This window comes from Chenopodium album, chromosome 9 (genome assembly GCF_948465745.1).
Source record: "Chenopodium album chromosome 9, dcCheAlbu1.1, whole genome shotgun sequence".
NCBI classification, from domain to species: domain Eukaryota; kingdom Viridiplantae; phylum Streptophyta; class Magnoliopsida; order Caryophyllales; family Amaranthaceae; genus Chenopodium; species Chenopodium album.
This window is the reverse complement of record NC_137842.1, coordinates 26,080,944-26,100,920: the sequence shown is the minus strand read 5'-3', so window position 1 is coordinate 26,100,920 and position 19,977 is coordinate 26,080,944. Positions and strand designations below refer to the sequence as shown.

The 19,977-nt window shown below is 34.3% G+C and overlaps 2 protein-coding genes across 2 annotated transcripts; one reads left to right on the top strand and one right to left on the bottom strand.

Annotated features, from left to right (window-relative positions):
* Nucleotides 1-3,706: 3,706 nt before the first annotated feature.
* Nucleotides 3,707-6,547, bottom strand: LOC145557555 (uncharacterized). The gene is made up of 6 exons (XM_081618730.1): nt 6,359-6,547; nt 6,152-6,262; nt 5,999-6,070; nt 5,064-5,881; nt 4,798-4,955; nt 3,707-4,665 (listed from the first exon to the last, which is right to left on the bottom strand). Exons 1-6 carry the CDS (start codon nt 6,545-6,547, stop codon nt 3,707-3,709), a joined length of 2,307 nt encoding a protein of 768 aa, XP_081474856.1.
* Nucleotides 6,548-16,345: 9,798 nt separating this feature from the next.
* Nucleotides 16,346-18,361, top strand: LOC145557554 (uncharacterized). Its single transcript, XM_081618729.1, has 6 exons — nt 16,346-16,421; nt 16,639-16,752; nt 16,852-16,975; nt 17,018-17,246; nt 17,318-17,509; nt 17,606-18,361. Exons 1-6 carry the CDS (start codon nt 16,346-16,348, stop codon nt 18,359-18,361), a joined length of 1,491 nt encoding a protein of 496 aa, XP_081474855.1.
* The last annotated feature ends 1,616 nt before the right edge of the window (nt 18,362-19,977 follow it).

Sequence of the window (19,977 nt, the reverse complement as noted above, 5' to 3'; positions counted from 1 at the left end):
GTTTGACTTTCATTTGACTCAAAAGGCTTTGTTTGAATGTGATTGCCTTTCATTCGATTCTAAAAGCTTTGTTTGAATGTGTATTACTTTTATTTAATTAAAAAATCTTTTTTAGAATGTGTTTAACTTTCTTTTGAATCAAAAAGGTTTGTTTGAATGTGTTTTACCTTTATTTGATTTAATTAGCTTCGTTGAATGCATTTAACTTACATTCGATTCAAAAAGCTTTGTTTTAATTTGTTTTACTTTCATTTGATTCAAAAAGCTTTGTTGAATGTGTTTGACTTTCATTTGATTCAAAATGCTTTTTTGAAATGTGTATGACTTTCATTTGATTCAAAAAGATTTGTTTGAATGTGTTTGACTTTCATTCGATTCAAAAAGATTTGTTTGAATTTGTTTTACTTTAATTAGATTCAAAAAGCTTTGTTTGAATGTGTTTGACTTTTTTTTAATTCTAAAAGGTTTGTTCGAATGTGTTTGACTTTCATTTGATTTAAAATGCTTTGTTTGAATGTGTTTGACTTTCATTTGATTCAAAAAGCTTTGTTTGAATGTGTTTTACTTACATTTGATTCAATTACCTCCGTTAAATGCATTTCACTTTCATTCGATTCAAAAAGCTTTGTTTCAATATGTTTGATTTTCATTTGATTTAAAAAGATTTTGTTTAAATATGTTTGAATTTCATTCGATTCAAAAAGCTTTATATGAATGTTTTTGACTTTCATTTGATTCAAAAAGGTTTGTTTCAATGTGTTTGACTTTCATTTGATTCAAAAAGATTTGTTTAAATGTGTTTGAATTTCATTTGATTCAAAAAGCTTCGTTTGAATGTGTTTGACTTTCATTTGACTCAAAAAGCTTTGTTTGAATTTATTTGACTTTCATTCGATTCAAAAAGCTTTATTTGAATGTGTTTGACTTAGATTTGATTTAATTAGCTTTGTTGAACGCATTTGAATTTCATTTGATATAAAAATCTTTGTTTGAATGTGTTTTACTTTCATTTGATTCAAAAAGCTTTGTTTGAATGTGTTTGACTTTCATTTGATTAAAAAATCTTTGTTTTAATGTGTTTGACTTTGAATCGATTCAAAAAGCATTGTTTGAATGTGTTTTACTTTCATTTGATTCAAAAAGCTTTGTTTGAATGTGTTTGACTTTTATTGAATTCAAAAATCTTTGTTCGAATGTATTTTACTTTCATTTGATTTGGAAAACTTTATTTGAATGTGTTTGACTTTCATTTTATTCAAAAAGATTTGGTTGAATGTGTTTGACTTTAACTGAATACAAAATGCTTTATTTCAATGTGTTTTACTGACATTTGATTCAATTAGCTTCGTTGAATCCATTTGACTTTCATTCGATTCAAAAAGCTTTGTTTCAATGTGTTTGACTTTCATTTGATTCCAAAAGATTTGTTTGAATGTGTTTGAGTTTCATTCGATTCAAAAGGCTTTATTTGAATGAGTTTGACTTTAATTTGACTTAAGAATATTTGTTTGAATGAGTTTTACTTTCGTTCGATTCAAAAAGCTTTATTTGAAAGTGTTTGACTTTCATTTTACTCAAAAGGCTTTGTTTGAATGTGATTGCCTTTCATTCGATTCTAAAAGCTTTGTTTGAATGTGTTTGACTTTCTTTTGATTCAAAAAGCTTTGTTTGAATGTGTTTGACTTTCATTTGATTTAATTAGATTCGTTGAATGCATTTGACTTTCATTTGATTCAAAAAGCTTTGTTTGAATGAGTTTGTCCTTCATTTGATTCAAAAAGCTTTGTTTGAATGTGTTTGACTTTCATTCGATTTAAAAAGCTTTGTTGAATGTGTTCTACTTTCATTTGATTAAAAAAGCTTTTGTGAATGTGTTTTGCTTTAATTTGATTTAAAATGCTTTGTTTGAATGTGTTTGACTTTCATTTTATTAAATAAGCTTTATTTGAATGTGTTTGTCTTTTTATTTAATTTAATTAGCTTTGTGGGATGCATTTGACTTTCAATCGATTTAAAAAACATTGTTTGAATGTGATTGTCCTTCATTTGACTCAAAAAGCTTATGTTAAAAGTGTTTGACTTTCATTTGATTCAAAAATACTTGTTTGAATGTGTTAGGCTTACAAGTAATTCAAAAAAGCTTTATTTAAATGTGTTTGTCATTCATATGATTCAAAAGGCATTGTTTAAATATATTTTACTTTCATTTGATTTAATTAACTTTGTTAAAGGTATTTGACTTTCATTCGATTGAAAAAGCTTTGTTTCAATGTGTTTGTCTTTTATTTGTTCAAAAAGTTTTGTTTGAATGTCTTTGACTTTCATTTGATTTAATAAGTTTCGTTGAACGCATTTGAATTTCATTCGATATAAAAAGCTTTGTTTGAATGTGTTTTACTTTCATTTTATTTAATTAGCTTTCTTAAAAGTCTTTGACTTTCATTCGATTCACAAAGCGTTGTTTGAATATGTTTGACTTTCCTTTGTTTAAAAAGCTTTGTTTAAATGTGTTTGACTTTCATTTAATTTCATTAGCTTCGTTGAAAGCATTTGAATTTCATTCGTTATAAAAAGCTTTGATGGATTGTGTTTTACTTTTATTTGATTCAAAAAGCTTTATTTAAATGTCTTTATCCTTCATTCGATTATAAAAAAACTTTGTTTGAATGTGTTTGACTTTCATTCGATTCAAAAGGCTTTGATTGAATGTGTATTACTTTAATTTTGTTCAAAAAGCTTTTTTTGAATGTGTTTGACTTTCATTTGAATCAAAAAGCTTTGTTTTAATGTGTTTGAATTTTATTTCATTTAATTAGCTTCGTTGAATGCATTTGACTTTCATTCGATTCAAAAAGCTTTGTTTTAATGTGTTTGTCCTTCATTTGATTCAAAAAGCTTTATTTGAATGTGTTTGACTTTCATTCGATTCAAATAGCTTTGTTGAATGTGTTTTACTTTCATTTGATTAAAAAAGCTTTATTGAAATGTGTATGACTTTCATTTGATTCAAAAAGCTTTGTTTGAATTTGTTTAATTTCATTTGATTACAAAAAAGCTTTGTTTGAATATGTATGAGTTTTATTTGATTTAATTAGCTTCTTTGAATACATTTGATTTTCATTCGATTCAAAAAGCTTTGTTAGAATGTGTTTGTCCTTCATTTGATTCAAAAAGCTTTATTCGAATGTGTTTGACTTTCATTCAATTCAAAAAGCTTTGTTTGAATGTGTTTATCATTCATTTTATTCAAAAAGCTTTGCTTAAATGTATTTTACTTTCATTTTATTTAATTAGCTTTGTCAAATGTATTTGACTTTTACTCAATTCAAAAAGCTTTGTTTGAATATGTTTGACTTTCATTTGTTCAAAAAGCTTTGTTTAAATGTGTTTGACTTTTTTTTTTTTTTTGGTAAATAAAGAATTTTATTACCAAAGAGAAAAAGTTACAACTTACAGAAAGCTAAGTTATAACCAACAACAAACACCACAAGACCCAAAAAGGCCAAACAAACACTAAAGATCCAAGAAACTATCAAGCCACCTTCTAGGAAGGGTGCCAGACAGAACCAAGGACCAGAACTGGACTCAAACTTCCAGCCACCTTCTAGGAAGGGTTTTGGAAGCAAGGACCGGACAAGACAAGAACAGCAACAAACAAAAACAGACAGGCCTGAGCTTATAAGACAACAGACTCAGAACAAGAACATCAAAAGTACAGGAATTTCCTGTCAGACTCAGAACACCTAACTGCAATCCTATAAACAATCTCTCTAAAGACCAAATCAGCAGGCTGACAGCTACCATTGAACATCAAACTGTTCCTCTGAAGCCAAATACTATGAACAGTTTCAGCAAAGAACATCAAATAAAGCCTACACTTCCTGTTAGCTTTCCTGCAAAACCTTGCAGCCCATTGCTGTTCAAGTTCAAAGCATTGAACTGTCTTCTGAATTTTCAGCAAATCAAGGATTTTCTGCCAAATTTCTCTAGAATAAGAACATGAAAAGAATAAATGAGTAACACTTTCATCACAGTTCTGGCAAAATAAACACAAAGGATCATAGTTAATATGCCATTGAATAAGCCTATCCTTAGTCACCATTCTATTCTTCAATGCCATCCAAGTTATGAAAATACTCTTAGGAGAAGCTTGATTGTTGCAGACGAGCCTCTTCCAGCTCACTTTATCAGCCTGAGGTCTTATTTTAGAGTATACTCTATAGATACTCATTTTTCCATTGTGAGTAACTGCAGGCCAACCACCAATGCTGTCAATAACTTCCCTGCACCCTAAAATTTTCTTTAAAACCCAAGTGCACTTATTAGGAATAGTAGCAGACCAAAGATTCTTGTTGCTGAAATAGTATGTATGGACCCATTTAACCCATAAATTATCAGATTTATGAGCTAAATCCCATAAAATCTTACATATAGCAACTTTGTTCCAATCACTCAGCAAAGTGATATTCCAACAACCACAAACTTTAGGAAGGGTCATATGATTCCAAGAAACAGGGGCTTTCTTAGAATAAGCAGTTTTACCAGTCCAAAAAAACACCCTAAATCTAGACTCAATTTCCCTAAGCACCTTTTTGGGAAGAATGAAGATCTGAGCCCAATAAGCTTGGATGCCAAAAAGAACACTTTTAATGAGTTGTAATCTTCCTGCATAAGAGAGATGTCTAGCAGACCAGTTATCAATCCTAGTAGTAACTTTCTCAATCAAGGGTCTACACTAAGCAATAGTCAGCTTCTTAGAAGACAGGGGAACACCAAGATACTTGAAAGGAAGATTACCCCTACTCATCCCAAGAATAGCCTGTAAGTTATCTTTTTCAGCTTCAAGCAAACCACCAAAGTACACCTCACTTTTGGTAAGGTTAGCAGACAAACCAGAGGCATTAGAAAACTTCTGAAAAGCATTCAAAAGAAGCTGAATAGAGTCAGCATCAGCTCTGGCAAAGAGCAATAAGTCATCAGCAAACATCATATGAGTAATACCAAGCTTCTAACATCTAGGGTGAAAATTGAAGTTAGGATCATGAGTCATCTATTTCAAGCACCTAGACAGATACTCCATACAAAGAGCAAAAAGGAAAGGAGACATAGGATCACCTTGTCTCAACCCTTTTTGAGTTGGGAAAGGCTTAGAAGGAAAACCATTCACCATTATAGAATAAGAAACAGAGGATACACAAGCCATAATCCAATTAACCACCTTTTGAGGAAAGCTAGTTTCCTTAAGAACAGTCTTAAGAAAGCTCCATTCAACAGAATCATAAGCTTTCCTCAAATCAATCTTGAGCATACATCTAAGAGTGATAAATTTGTAAGTGTAGCCCTTGATAAGCTCAGTAGCAAAAAAAATATTACCCCCAATATGCTTCCCAGGGATAAAGCCAGATTGAGATTCACTAACAACAGATCCCACAACCTGAGCAATTCTATGAGTAAGCACTTTAGAGATTAACTTATAAACCATAGTGCAACAAGCAATGGGTCTGTATTCTTTAACATAAGAAGGATGGGGAACTTTAGGAACTAAAGTTACTGTAGTGCAACTCCATTGCTTAGCAATAATACCAGTTTGAAAGAACTGAGTAACAGCAGTATAGATGTCATGCTTAATAATATGCCAAGCCTTCTTGAAAAAGACAGCATTAAAGCCATCAATACCAGGAGCCTTGTCATTGCCAATACTAGCCAAAGCAGCATCAATTTCAGAATAAGTAACCTCTGCAGACAAGATATCCATAGCAGTTTTGTCCAGTTGTTTACCAGCTCTCATAGTTTGAATATCAACAGCAGGCAAAGAGGGAGCTCTAGTACCCAGCATAACCTTATAGAATCCAACAATCTCATTTTTCGCTTGAATAGGATCCTTCAGCAAAACATCAAGATCAGTAAAAATAGAATCAATTCTATTCCTGCTTTACCTTTGCTTCATAACAGAAAAGAAATAGTGAGAGTTAGAGTCTCCTAATTTGATCCAATCCACTCTAGCTTTCTGTTTGTATATGTTCTCCTGAATATTCATCCAATGCTTACTTTGTTCAATAGCAGCAGCTTCCTGTAAATGCAAATTTTTATTGGTAATATCAACAGCAAGCTTCTCTTAGATTTGAGTTAAAGCAGAATTAGCTTGATCCACTCTATCATCAATATTTGCAAAGTATTTGATGTTTAAGCTCTTAAGACCTTGTTTGACATTTTTCAAATTCTGCCAAATATCAGCCATAGTAGTGCTCTTAGACACCTTAACCTAAACAGCTTCAACAACAGAGCAAAAATCTTTGTGATTAGCAAGGCAATTCAAGAATCTGGAGGGCCTTCCCTTCCCAGGGATATGAGAACAAACCTCCACCAAAAAAGGACAGTGATCAGAAAGCAAGGGAGGGAGAAAAATAGCTTCAGCAGAACTGTAAATAGACATCCAGGCTTGGTTAACCAGACCTCTATCAATTCTAGTAGCAACCCTATCATCACCATGCCCTTTATTATTCCAAGAATAGAAAGAACCCTTACTCTTGATTTCACATAAATCCATGATCTCAATACACTCTTTAAAGTGCTTCACCTAGTAATCAGTAATAGGAATACCATTAAACCTATCACCATCATGAAGAACAGAATTAAAGTCATCAATGAGAAGCCAAGGATCAGCAGACACTGAAATGTTGCTAATACCTGTCCAGATAGGGACCCTATCATGTATAGAGTGAAGACCATACACAAAAGTAACTAAAAAATGATGATGTAAGTCTTTAGAACAAATATCAACATGAACATACTGCTCATGAGAAGAGAGAACAGTCACATTCACCTTATCCTGTAACCAACCAATCCAAATTCTACATCATAATTGCAAAACCAGGACCAAACTTTGCCAAACTTCTTCTGTAACTTGACACAATTCTTCAGTTTCACCTTGGTTTCCAGAATACCAATTACATCAACAAACTGCTCAGAGAGTAACTTCTTGACAGAAGCTACTTTATTAGGGTCATTAAGACCCCTAATATTCCAAGAGACAACAATCATCCTCCTAGAGGGGGATTACCATCACCCCCGATAGGATTAGTGTGAGTATCTTCAAACAAAGAAGAAGAAGGATTAGAACTAGACAAATCTGGCACGGGATGAGACACACTAAGACTTCTATGCTTTCTTTCAACTATTCTCCAATCATAATCAGAATTAGCTTTGTGTGTAGTAGAAGCAGGAGTAATAATAGCAGCACCATGACCTGTCTCATTCACACTAGCATTAGAGACAGGAACAACAGTAGCAGTAGCAGGAGCAGGATTAGGCTGCCTAAGAACCCAAACCTTAGCTTGCTCCTTAGTACCAGGTTGTTTCTTCTGAGCCTGAGTCTTAGGCTTAGCAGGAGCACTACAGTCATGACCTACCTTATTACATTTCTTGCAAAAAGGAGGAGACCATTCAAAGATAAGCTTCTGTTCAATGAGGTTGCCATCTGGATTCTCAACCCAAATACTCTTAGGCAAAGGTTTAGTAATATCAACTTCAATAAGCAATCTAGCAAAAGTAACCCTTAATTGCTTTGAAGTACAGTCATCGGCATACAGAGGCACCCCAATAACACTTCCAAATCTACTCAAGGTATCAACCCCAAGCAATTGAGAGGAAGATTAGGAAGTCTCACCCATAAAGGAACAGTTTTGAGAACCTCAAAATGAAAGTCAAACTTATCACTCCAAGGTTTAACAATAGCTGCCCTGCCATAGAACATATGTGGACTAGCATTCATAAAAGTCTGCATATCATCACAGTTTTGCATCTTAATCAAGAAGTAACCATCATCATGCCATAATATATCAGGTTTAGCAATAGAATTCTAGTTCTCAGAAATGTATCTATGAACAGCATCAATTGTAGGGTAGTAACCAATAACATAGAAAACGACAGAGTTTTTCCATTTAAGATTACCTGCTTGTAGTTCAGCACTCTGCAACTAAGCAATAGACTTTCCATCCTTAAGAATAGGAGCAACAAATGATAAGGAAGCTCCTTTAGCAGTGAGTTTGGAATTGGACCAAGGATTAGCTTCCTGAGGCACTTCAGCACCCACAAGAAAACCACCAGCATCTCAGGCACAACCAGATCATCAGTAGCAGAACCAGCTCCAGTATTCAATGGAACAGTAACTCGAGGAGCCCTAACAACTGATTGAGTTAGATCAGGAGCAATATCTCCAAAACTAAGACTAGCACCAGCATTAGGAACATCGGAATTGCTGCTAACACCATTCAATTGAGTTGGATTTCCCTTAATAGCTCCAGCATCCATTGGAACAGTAACCCGAGAAACCCTAGTTACTGTTTCATTGGATTTCTGCAAAAAACTAGGTAAAACAGATTGATAATTCAATTCAAGGGCTCTAAGTTAAGCTCTAGTAATCTTACCAGCAACAGAAGAAGGATTCACCAGATGAGAAGGTGGTGTAACCAGTTCATCCATATCAGACTCCTCAGGAATCGAAGAAATACTTGCAGAAAAACCATCAGCATTGAGCTGATTCAAGCCAGAATTCAATGAAGTCGATGATGCTAAGTTTGAGGGTTGAGGAGTTGGAGTTTCCTGCTTCTTCTTCTTAGCCATAATTAATCAAACCGAATAAAAAAACCAGCTCAGAAAATCGCCATGGTAGAGAGAAAAGTCAAGAGAAGTCAACCCTCAATAATTTGTTTGTGAATGTGTTTAATGTGTTTGACTTTCATTTGATTTAATTAGCTTCGTTGAATGAATTTGAATTTCATTTGATATAAAAAGCTTTGATTGAATGTGTTTTACTTTCATTTGATTCAAAAAGCTTTGTTTGAATGTGTATTACTTTCATTTAATTCAAAAAGCTTTTATTGAATGTGTTTGACTTTATTTGAATCAACAAGATTTATTTGAATGTGTTTGAATTTTATTTGATTTAATTAGCTTTGTTTAATGCAATTGACTTTCATTCTATTCAAAAAGCTTTGTTTTAATGTGTTTGTCCTTCATTTGATTCAAAAAGCTTTGTTTGAATGTGTTTGAATTTCATTCGGTTTAAATAGCTTTGTTGATTGTGTTTTACTTTCTTTTGATTCAAAAAGCTTTTTTGAAATGTGTATGACTTTCATTTGATTTAAAAAGCTTTGTTTGAATGTGTTTGACTTTCATTTGATTCAAAATGCTTTGTTTGAATGTGTTTGACTTTTATTCGATTCAAAAAGCTTTGTTTGAATGTGTCTTACTTTTATTTAATTCAAAAAGCTTTGTCTGAATGTGTTTGACTTTTATTTAATTCAAAAAGGTTTTTTCGAATGTGTTTTACTTTCTTTTGATTCAAAAGCTTTGTTTGAACAGCTTCACCAGGCTTGCAACTTCTTGTAAAGATCAAAGAATTCCTTTACAACCAATATGGTGAACAACTTTAGCAAAACACATCCCCAACAGTTTGTTTTTAGCTCTGTCTTTCCTGTAGATTTTAGAAACCCACATGACTTCAGCATCAAAGGCCAAAATAGATCTTTTGTAACCAAAAATAGCCAAAATCCTTCCCCAAATGTCCTTAGCAAATCTGCAATCAAAAAATAAATGCTGAACAGACTCAAGATGCAGATTACAAAGAAAACATGTAGGATCACATTGCATATTCCATAGAGTCAATCTGTCTTTTGTAAGCAATTTATTCCTAACAGCAAGCCAGAGAATAAACAAGCTCTTAGAGGTAGTAAAATTGTTACAGAACATTCTTCTCCAAGGAACTTTTGGAGCTTGAGTCATAATCTTCATATAGATTTTTTTAATCTTGATTTTGTCACCCTGTTTAACAGCATCCCAACCACCAATATCATCAATAACAGATCTACATTTCAAAATTCTACTCAGCACCCAAGAGCACTTCCTGGGAGCAATTCAAAATGCTTTGTTTGAATGTGTTTGACTTTTATTTGATTTAATTAGCTTCGTTGAATGCATTTGACTTTCATTTGATTCAAAAAGCTTTGTTTGAATATGTTTGACTTTCATTCGATTTAAAAAGCTTTGTTGAATGTGTTTTACATTCATGTGATTCAAAAAGCTTTTTTGAATGTGTTTTACTTTAATTTGATTTAAAAGGCTTTGTTTGAATGTGTTTGACTTTCATTTTATTAAGAAATCTTTGTTGGAATGCGTTTGAATTTTTATTTTATTTATTTAGCTTCTTTGAATGCATTTGACTTTTGTTCGATTTAAAAAACATTGTTTGTATGTGTTTGTTCTTCATTTGACTAAAAAAGCTTTGTTTAAAAGTGTTTGAATTTCATTTGATTCAAAAATATTTGTTAGAATGTGTTATGCTTTCATTTGATTCAAAAAGCTTTATTTAAATGTGTTTGTCATTTTTTTTTTTTGGTAAATAGAGATTTTATTACCAAAAGAGAAGCAAGTTACAACCTACAATAAGCTAAGTTGCAACAACCCAAACACTAAGAGACCACAAAGGCCAACAAACACCAAAAACAGTTCCTAGCTCTACCCTAGCCACCTTCTAGGAAGGGTTCTAGGAAGAACCAGGAACACAACTACTGGACTCAGGAACTTAGGCACCTTCTAGGAAGGGTACTAAGCACCAGGACCAGACAAAGAACTTAAACAGCATACAATAAAAACTAGCCAACACTATTACATCTACAAGCAACAAGAAATATAATATCTCTAAAGAAAGCAGTGCCTGTTTTGCAATTCCCTATAAAACATCAAAGCATTCCTTTGCAGCCAAATATTATAAACTGTTTCAGAAAAACACATAGCCACAATTCTGCTTCTATTGTTAGCCTTCCTGCAGTGCTTAGCAACCCACTTCTGCTCCTCAGAGAAACTGAGAGTAGATCTAGAGAAACCTAGAATCTACAGCAATGAAGACAAAATTTCTTTAAAAAACCTGCAGTCAAACAATAAATGTTCCACTGTTTCACTTTCTGCAGCACAGAAAAAACAATAAGGGTCACAAGTAATCTTCCAAGACAGCAACCTATCTTTAGTGACTAGCCTATCAAGAATAGAAAGCAAGGTGACAAATAAACTTTTACGGGAAGCCTGGTTGTTGTAGAGAATTCTCTTCCAAGGAACGTTAGGCCCCTGGGGCTTAATGACATTGTAAAGCTTCTTGATTTGCATTTTCCCATTAATAATGACACTATCCCAACCACCAATATCACTCACAAGCATTCTTGAAGCAAGAATCTTCTTCAAAATACATGAAGCTTTCTTAGGAATTGTAGTAGTCCATATATCCTTGCCTGCAAAATAGAAGATATTTACCCATTTTACTCTTAGGTTATCAGATTTTCTAGTTAGATCCCAAAGAACCTTAGCTATAGCTGCCTTATTCCAATCTTCCAAAGAAGTAATATTCCAACCCCCACAAGACTTAGGTAAGCATAAAAACTTCCAAGCAACCAAGGCTTTCTTAGAGGGGTTACTTTTTCCAGTCCACAAAAAGCACCTAAACCTGGACTCCATTTCCCTTATAATCTTCTTTGGCAGAATAAAAATCTGAGCCCAAAAAGCATGAATGCCAAAAAGAACACTTTTAATCAGTTGTAATCTTCCAACATAGGAGAGATGTTTGGCAGCCCAAGTATCAATTCTACAAGTAACCCTTTCAACTAAAGGCCTACACTCAGAAATAGTGATCTTTTTAGAAGAAAGAGGAACACCAAGGTACTTAAAAGGCAAGGAACCATTAGCCATTCCCAGCACTTGCTGAAGATCAGTTTTCTCATGTTCCAAGACACCCCCAAAATAGGCATCACTCTTATCCATGTTTTTAGACAACCCAAAAGCCTCAGAAAATTTCTAGAAAGCCTGAAAAAGAAGCCTAATAGACTCTAAATCAGCCCTAGCAAACAGCAGTAGATCATCGGCAAACATCAAATGAGTAATCCCTAGTTTCTCACATCTAGGATGAAATTTAAAATCTGGATTTTTAGTCATGTCCTGCAAACACCTTGAGAGATACTCCATACACAAAGCAAACAGGAAAGGGGACATAGGATCGCCTTGCCTCAAGCCTTATTTTGCCTGGAAAGGGACAGAAGGATAGCCATTAATCATAACTGAGTAAGAGACAGAAGTTATACATCCCATTATCCAATTTACGACCCTGTTAGGAAACCCCAATTCACCAAGCATAACCTCCGGAAACCTTCACTCATGAGGCCCAATCATTCTATTTACCCTACAACATTCTCCCCTATAAATACCCCATTAATCCCCAAAATTTTCCCACACAAAAAGGTTAGTCTTATTTTCTCCTTTGTTTTATTAATTTGTATAATTATAATTATTGATTAATGGGTTTTGATTTTATTGTTTGAAATTAATTTAATTAGTATCAAATTGTATTTTGATGATTAAATTTGATAATTTTAGATTTTAAAAATGTCATAATTTTCAGATTTTGTAAATTTTATAACCTAGGGTTTTTAATTATTGAAAATCATGATTTTAGTGTTTTTATGAACAATTGATTTAGGGATTTTATAGTAATGATGTTTTGAAATTTTGGTGAATATAACTAATGATTAGTTTAACATAATTCCAGATTATTTTGAACATGTAAATTCGTGTTTTAATTTTTAGATTTTCGTTCGTTAATATTAATCCCGTTTTAATCCCCGTCAGGTTCCGAACTCATCCAATTTTGATAAAAAAAAGTAAAGTTTTCCATTTAGAAACAATGTTTTAAGAAAGACTCGGTAATGAGCACCACCCTCTCGTGGCCAAATTCAACCTCCAAATATGAGTTTCGGGCAGTTTTTTATTTTAACAAGTTTTTTTTATACTTAAAATATTATCCTTGAGTTTGATTAATAAAATTAATTATGTTTAAAGTTAATTCAGCATAATATCTGTTTTTATTGAAGTTTTAAGTGCTGGAAATAGTTTCTAAGTACTACTTTTGATGATTTATAAAGAGGGTTTAATCACCCATTAAAAAGGGAGATTATTAGGGGGTTTTCAATAATTTTAAGATTTTTATTAAACTTTAAACTTGCTGTAATTTCATGTATCAGAGTATATTTTATGGTTTTTATAAAGAAAATTTAAATAACTATATATAAGCCTTAAATTTTAACTAAAGGGAAGGTTTTAAAGTGTTGGTTGATTTGGATTTTGAAGGTTTTAAAGTAAGTTGGTATTGCTGTAAATTTGATAGATTGGGCATTGATTGAGATGTTATTGTTTTGTTTAGGAGAGGAGTTTATTGAAGGAGAGTTCTAGATAGTAAAGTGGCATGCCAATTCGTTTATTCAAGGTACATACAAGTTACGAAGCCTTGCTTTTAGGTGCATGTTTAAGGACGGATCGAGAACTTAGTATCATGTATAGGGATGACTGGGTTAAATTGTTTGGTTATACATTGTGAATTTCATATGATGTGCACTATTTTATATTGCAAGTATTATTTGTGCTCTAATTATGCAAGGTGCGCTTAAAGGCAAATGTATGTGGTTGGTGTAAAGATTAATTTATAACTCATTCATGATTATGCAAACAGGATGAGTAAAGGAGGAATTCAAGTCTTATAAGACGAGGTTAAAGTTTTGGGGTGCCTTATGCACTCAAGGTTTTTGTACACCGAGGTAGTAAAGGAATAAATAATAAATGTTGTTTGTCACTAATAAATCAAGAATTTAAATTGGAAATTTGCCTTGTTTGATTGAATTGTGTTTGAAATGTTTGTATTGTTATGCATATGAGTCATCACCAAATCTAAACCTGTAAATCACGTAAAGTGCTAGATGGATGAGCAATAAAACTCTGGATTGGTGCACATCAAGAGTAATGACAATCAGGGGTTAGGGTACATGGGGTATTAGTCGTGTACTTTTCTCGAGGTCGTCTGAACTACGAGTCTCTTATTTAAAATACTTTTCAAAAATAGGAGTTAGATGAGATATCATACTAACTACGGTCACGGAGTCGCGCCCGTGGTCATTGGATGTTAATTAATGTTTCCGAAAGGAGGCATGGGGTTTTTCTTTTATTGATGTTCCAAATGGATCATGGGGTTGGACAACTTTGTCTATTACGTAATCCAATGAATAAAAATAATGATTTACCTATTATTAATTAATGGAGTCATAGTAATATAAATAGTTGAGTCATGTGTCGAGTCTACAACTAATGATGTGTGATGATGAATTATTAGTAGCATGCTAGGGATTTCTTATTATGTTTCGCAGCTTGTATGTACTCAGCTTTGCTGATTGCGTGCTTTGTGTGTCCTTCTTTGGTCATGGCCTTCGCCTTTTAATGACCCTGTAATGATCCAATCTTTACACTTGTGATATTGGGGAGCAAACTCATCACAGGTGTTTATATAGTTTGGACTTGCATTAAGTTGGTTGGATTTTGAGTGGAGAGTTGGTTATTATTCGCAACTTATCTCTTTTCATAAGTTTGAATTTATTTAAACTCTGATTTTATTTATTTACTACTTTTGTTGGGATTTGAATAAGGGCCTTAATGGTTCCAGCTTGTATCACTTAATTTGGTTTTATTTGTTGGTTTTGAAACTTATTTCTAACTGATTTAGTTTTTCCGCTGCTAATATTTTATATAGCCTTAACGTTTGAACACGTGGCGGTATCACGCCAGTAATTCTCTTGGATTTTGTTCAGGGTATTTATAGGTTTTAAGAGAGAATTATTGGGGTGTTACAGTTTGTCTGCAGTTTAAAGGTATAGGCTGTGTAGGGGTTTCACTGATAAAGATGTGAAAATTGCCCTTTGGAGTATTGAGAATGATAAAGCCCTGGGCCTGATAGGTTTTCAAGCAAATTCTTTAAGGCAACTTGGTCTGTTACTGGTTCTGATGTGACCAAGGCTGTGCTTGATTTCTTTGCTAATGGTCAACTATTAAAGCAAGTGAATGTAACTTCTATCACCTTGGTTCTTAAGGTTGAGAATGCTAATATAATGACACGTGTCAAATCAGCCATCGCATCCCGATTCTAGAAATTGATGAAGATCCTGAGGAGCTTATCACTCCTCCGTCTCATCTGAGTCGTTTTTCAGGTGGGAAGGTTACTAGGACTGAACTGAGAGCTCTTGAGGATTTCCATGCCCGGTTGATCAAAGCCAATCAAATAGTACCAAAAACTACTATTCCATTGGATTTGAGGACTAACTCTACTTGAAATACTCTAGGAATCACTTCAATTACTAATTCTTAGTTGCCTAAAGGTAATCCCGAACTTAATTTTGGGACTATTCCCAGAAATCCAAGTCCAACAATACCTAGGGTTCATGAAGATATTGTTTCATTGGTTTCTGAGCCCAATTTTGTTCCTGTTTCTAAATCAGTTGTTCCTGAGGTTGAAGTTGAAGTGCCTGATCAGCCTAAAATGATTCCTTCCACTTAGAAGATAGCTTCTTCTAAGCTCACTGCAAAGGATTCTGCTCTCTCCTTTGTAGCTCCTGTTCTTAAGGATGGGAAAGCTGTGGCTTAGTTACAGCAAGCTGAGCTCAAAGAAGGTACCCTTAAGTGGAGATTTACTATTGTTTTCTATGTCATAGGTTATTCTCCCAATATTGCTGCTGTTCATAGGTATATTACTTAAAACTGGCCTAATATAGCTAAACCGGATTTTTTTGGCATGATGATGGTTATTTCTTGATTAAAATGCATAATAGTGATGATATGAATACATTTCTTTGTGCTGGCCCTCATATGTTCTTTGGTTAGGCTGCTATTGTGAAACCTTGGTCTGAGAAGTTTGATTTTCATGCTGAGGTATTGAGAACTGTCCCTATTTGGGTCAAGCTTCCAAACTTACCTCTGAACTGCTGGGGAGTTGATACTTTGAGTAGAATGGGGAGTCTTTTTGGTGTCCCTATTTGTGCTGATGAGTGTACTTCACAGCAATTGAGAGTTTCTTTTGCCCGATTGCTTATTGAAATTGACATCGCCAAGTCTCTCCCTAAAACTATCTGGATTGAAAGTCCAGATGGTATTCTAATTGAGCAAAAGGTGCTTTTTGAATGGACCCCCCCCCCCTTTTTGCAAGAAATGTAATAAGGTAGGCCATGATTGCACCACTAAAAAGACTCAACCTCTAAATAAACAAGGAACTACTAAAGTTCAGTCAAAAGGACAGGCAAAGGTGTAGGTTCCTTAGGCTCACCTTATCCCTGCCTCTGCCCCTGTAGGTCCTAATTCTGGTGATAATGCTGCAAATGGTATCGTCCATGGCACTGGTATTTTTACTCCTGCTCTTACAACTCAGCAAGCAAACTCTGATAATGATTGGAGAGTTGTTGGCAGGAAGCATAGAAGTCATAGTACTGCTTAGATGAATCAAATTGTTCCTAGTACTAATCCTTACTCTGCCCTTTTTGAAGATAGTCAAGAACCTATCGAGGGTGATGGTAATCCCTCTTTGGTTCCAAGATTATTACAACCTGGAACATCAGGGGTCTTAATTACCCTAACAAGTAACTGCTGTAAAGCAGTTACTCAAGGATCATTCTATTGATGTTATTACTATACTGGAAACTAAAGTCAAGTCTCATAATCTTATTGCTTTTCAGAAGAAATTTGGGAGAGCTTGGGATTAGAGTTGTAACTATTCTCTCTCTCTTAAAGGTAGAATATGGGTTGGTTGGAAGTGTGATACTGTGAATGTTGATGTTATTTCTATAAATGAACAGTTTATTCATAATATTGTGTCTACTAAGGATCTGCAGCACCAGATGGCTTGTACTTTTGTCTATGGCCTTCATTCTATTCAACATAGGAAACCTATGTGGAGTGACATTAAGAATTTGGGCACTATTTAGCTTCCCTGGTTCTATATAGGTGATTTTAATACTGTTCTTTCTTCTGATGACAGATTGAATGGTAACCCAATCACTGATTATGAAGTGAAAGATTTTCTAGATTTCATTTTTGATTTGGATCTTGCTGAAATCAAGAGCAAGGGGTCTTTTTATTCCTAGAATAATAAAGGGCATGGGTCTAATAGAACAACTACTAGAATTGATAGGGGTTTGGTAAATGAGTCTTGGATGCTTTCTTATGGGCATGCTGAGGCTATCTATCTTCCTCCTGATCTTTCTGACCATTGTCCTGTTCTGGTGGATATTGGGCACACTATGGCAGAGAAAGGCAGACCTTTCAGATTTATGAACTATTTAGATTCTCATGTTGATTTTGATGATATTGTCTCTTCTCATTGGAATATTTCTGTCCTGGTACCTCTATGGTTGCAATTTGGAACAAATTGAAATCTGTTAAAAGTGGTCTGAAAAACTTAAATATTAAGCACTTTTCTATGGTTCCTGAGAGTTTTGAAAATGCTAGAAATCTTTTGCATGATATTAAATCCAAGCTTGCTAATGACTTTTTTAATGCTAGTCTTCAGTTTCAGGAAGCTAAGGCCATTGAGAAAGTTAAATATTGGATGAATATTCAAGAGAGTATTTTGAAGCAGAAATCAAGAGTGAACTGGATTAAGGTGGGTGATTCAAACTCTCACTATTTCTTTTTTGTCCTTAAGCAAAGGCAGAACAGGAAGAGAATTGATACTATCTATAATGATTCTAGTGATTAGCATAAGGATCCTACTCTGATTGAGGCTGAGGTTCAAAAGTTTTATAAGGCCCTGCTAGGGTCAGCTGTTACCTCTTTACCTACTGCTGACCTTAATACTCTCAGAGCTGGAAAACAGCTTAGCCCTGAAGACTGTTTACTTCTGTCTAAGCCTGTTACTCACTCTGAAATTGACCAAGCTCTAGCTGCTATTGGTGATGACAAAGCTCCTGGTAATGATGGTTTTAATGCTGTGTTCTTTAAACAAACTTGGAGTCAGATCAAAGGTGATGTTTACAGTGTTGTTCTTGATTTCTTTGATCATGGTCAGATTGCTAGACAGTGGAATTGCACTATAATTACTCTTGTGCCCAAAGTTCAATGCCCTTCCTATGTCAAGGAATACAGACCTATTGCCTACTGTACTATGGTGTATAAGCTTATTTCTAAGGTTCTTACAGCTAGGATTGCTCAGGTTATCAATTCTGCTATTAGCTCTTCTCAAGCTGGGTTCATTCCTGGTAGGCATATTGGTGATAACATCTTACTTGCTACTAAGCTTACTAAAGGTTACTTTCACAGATTCATCACTCCTAGATGCATGCTCAAGATTGACTTGAGGAAGGCTTATAATTCTGTTGAATGGGGGTTTCTTAGAACTGTTCTTGGAGAGTTAGGTTTTCCTAACAAAGTTATTGATTGGATTATGAGCTGTATGACCACTGTTTCTTATTCTATTCTTCTGAATGGCTACCCTACTGCTTCTTTTTCCAGCTAGGAAAGGCTTAAGATAAGGGGATCCTATGTCTCCCTTTCTTTTTGCCATTTGCATGGAATATCTTTCTAGGTGTTTATCTGAGATGACTGAGGATCCAAACTTTAATTTTCACCCTAAATGTGAAAAGTTGGGAATTACTCATATTATGTTTGCTGATGATCTACTTCTTTTCTCTAAAGGTGATCTTATTTCAGTGCATCTTCTTCTTCAGGCTTTTCAGAAATTCTCTAGTGCTTCTTTTCTTGTTGCTAATCTTGATAAAAGTGATGTCTATTTTGGTGGCCTCACTGATTCAGAGCAAGACTCTTTAAAGGGAACCTTGGGAATGAATAAGGGTACTTTGCCTTTTAGGTATCTTGGTGTTCCTCTTTCTGCTATAAAGCTTACAATCTAACAATGTAGGCCTTTAGTTAAGAGAATCACCTCTAGAATTGACTCTTGGACTACTAAACATTTGTCCTATGATAGTAGGCTCCAACTTGTCAAGAGTGTGCTATTTGGTATTCAAGCTTATTGGGCTAAGATTTTTGTTCTCCCAAAGAAAATCATTAGAGAAATTGAATCAAAGTTTAGATGGTTTCTTTGGACAGGCAATGGCAATCCTTCTAAGAAAGCTTTGGTTGCTTGGAAGTTTATGTCTCTTCCCAAGTCTTGTGGTGGGTGGAACATCACTTTCCTTGAAGATTGGAATAAAGCTGCTATTGCTAAGATTTTTTTGGGATTGTGCTCATAAGTCTGATGACTTATGGGTTAAGTGGATTCACACCTATTATTTTGCTAATAAGAAATTCTGGACTGCTTCTATTCCTAAGAAGTCATCCTGGGTTCTTAAAAAGATCATGTCCTGTAGAGACATGATTAATGATGTTGGGGGGTGGTATGTTGTGACTTTCAAGGGTAAAATGAGTATAAAAAAAACTCTATGATTTAATCAGACCTCAAGGCCCCAAAGTTGAGTGGAAAAGAATCATCTGTAACAACCATGCTTCTCCTAAAAGCCTTTTCATAACTTGGTTAGTTTTGATGAACAGACTGGTGACTAAAGATAGGTTACTTTCCTGGCACATTCCATGTGACCCTATCTATTTTCTTTGCTCTGGAGCTGTTGAATCTGTGGAACATCTGTTCTTTGACTGCCCATACTCAAAAGAAATCTGGAGATCTGTTTTGCATCTGCTGGGTTTTTCCAGACCTGTTTTGTAGTTTTCTGAAGAACAACAATGGATTGCTAAGTGTTATAGGAAGTCTACTGTTAGGAACAGATTAATTGATATGCTGTTTGCTGAAACTGTTTATAATATTTGGATGCAGAGAAATTCTATGATGTTTAATGGAGATTGTAAATCTTTTAAGAGTGTTTATTAGGGACATTGTGTTTTTAGTTGTTTGCAGATGTAACCCTAGTGAGAAGTATTTGTTATTTGTTTAGTCTGCTGTTGGTTTTGCAGTTGCAGGCTTGTCTGCTATGTTGTTTGCTTTTGGTGTCTATTCTGGTCCTGTCTTTCAGAACCCTTCCTAGAAGTTGGCTGATAGTCTAAGTCCAGTTGTGTTCTTGGTTCTTCCTAGAACCCTTTCTAGAAGGTGGCTAGGCTTGAATCTAGAACCTTTGTCTGGTG

Excerpts from the sequence above, each read along its gene's own strand:
- LOC145557554 (XM_081618729.1), top strand. The coding sequence starts at position 16,346 with ATGAATCAAATTGTTCCTAGTACTAATCCTTACTCTGCCCTTTTTGAA. Across the intron at positions 16,753-16,851 it reads TCTGCAGCACCAGATGGCTT|GTGATTTTAATACTGTTCTT; the intron begins GTACTTTTGTCT and ends GGTTCTATATAG. Across the intron at positions 16,976-17,017 it reads GCTGAAATCAAGAGCAAGGG|AACAACTACTAGAATTGATA; the intron begins GTCTTTTTATTC and ends TGGGTCTAATAG.
- LOC145557555 (XM_081618730.1), bottom strand. The coding sequence starts at position 6,547 with ATGGATTTATGTGAAATCAAGAGTAAGGGTTCTTTCTATTCTTGGAAT. Across the intron at positions 6,071-6,151 it reads TTGCAAATATTGATGATAGA|GAAGCTGCTGCTATTGAACA; the intron begins GTGGATCAAGCT and ends TTGCATTTACAG. Across the intron at positions 5,882-5,998 it reads TATACAAACAGAAAGCTAGA|GATCCTATTCAAGCGAAAAA; the intron begins GTGGATTGGATC and ends GTTTTGCTGAAG.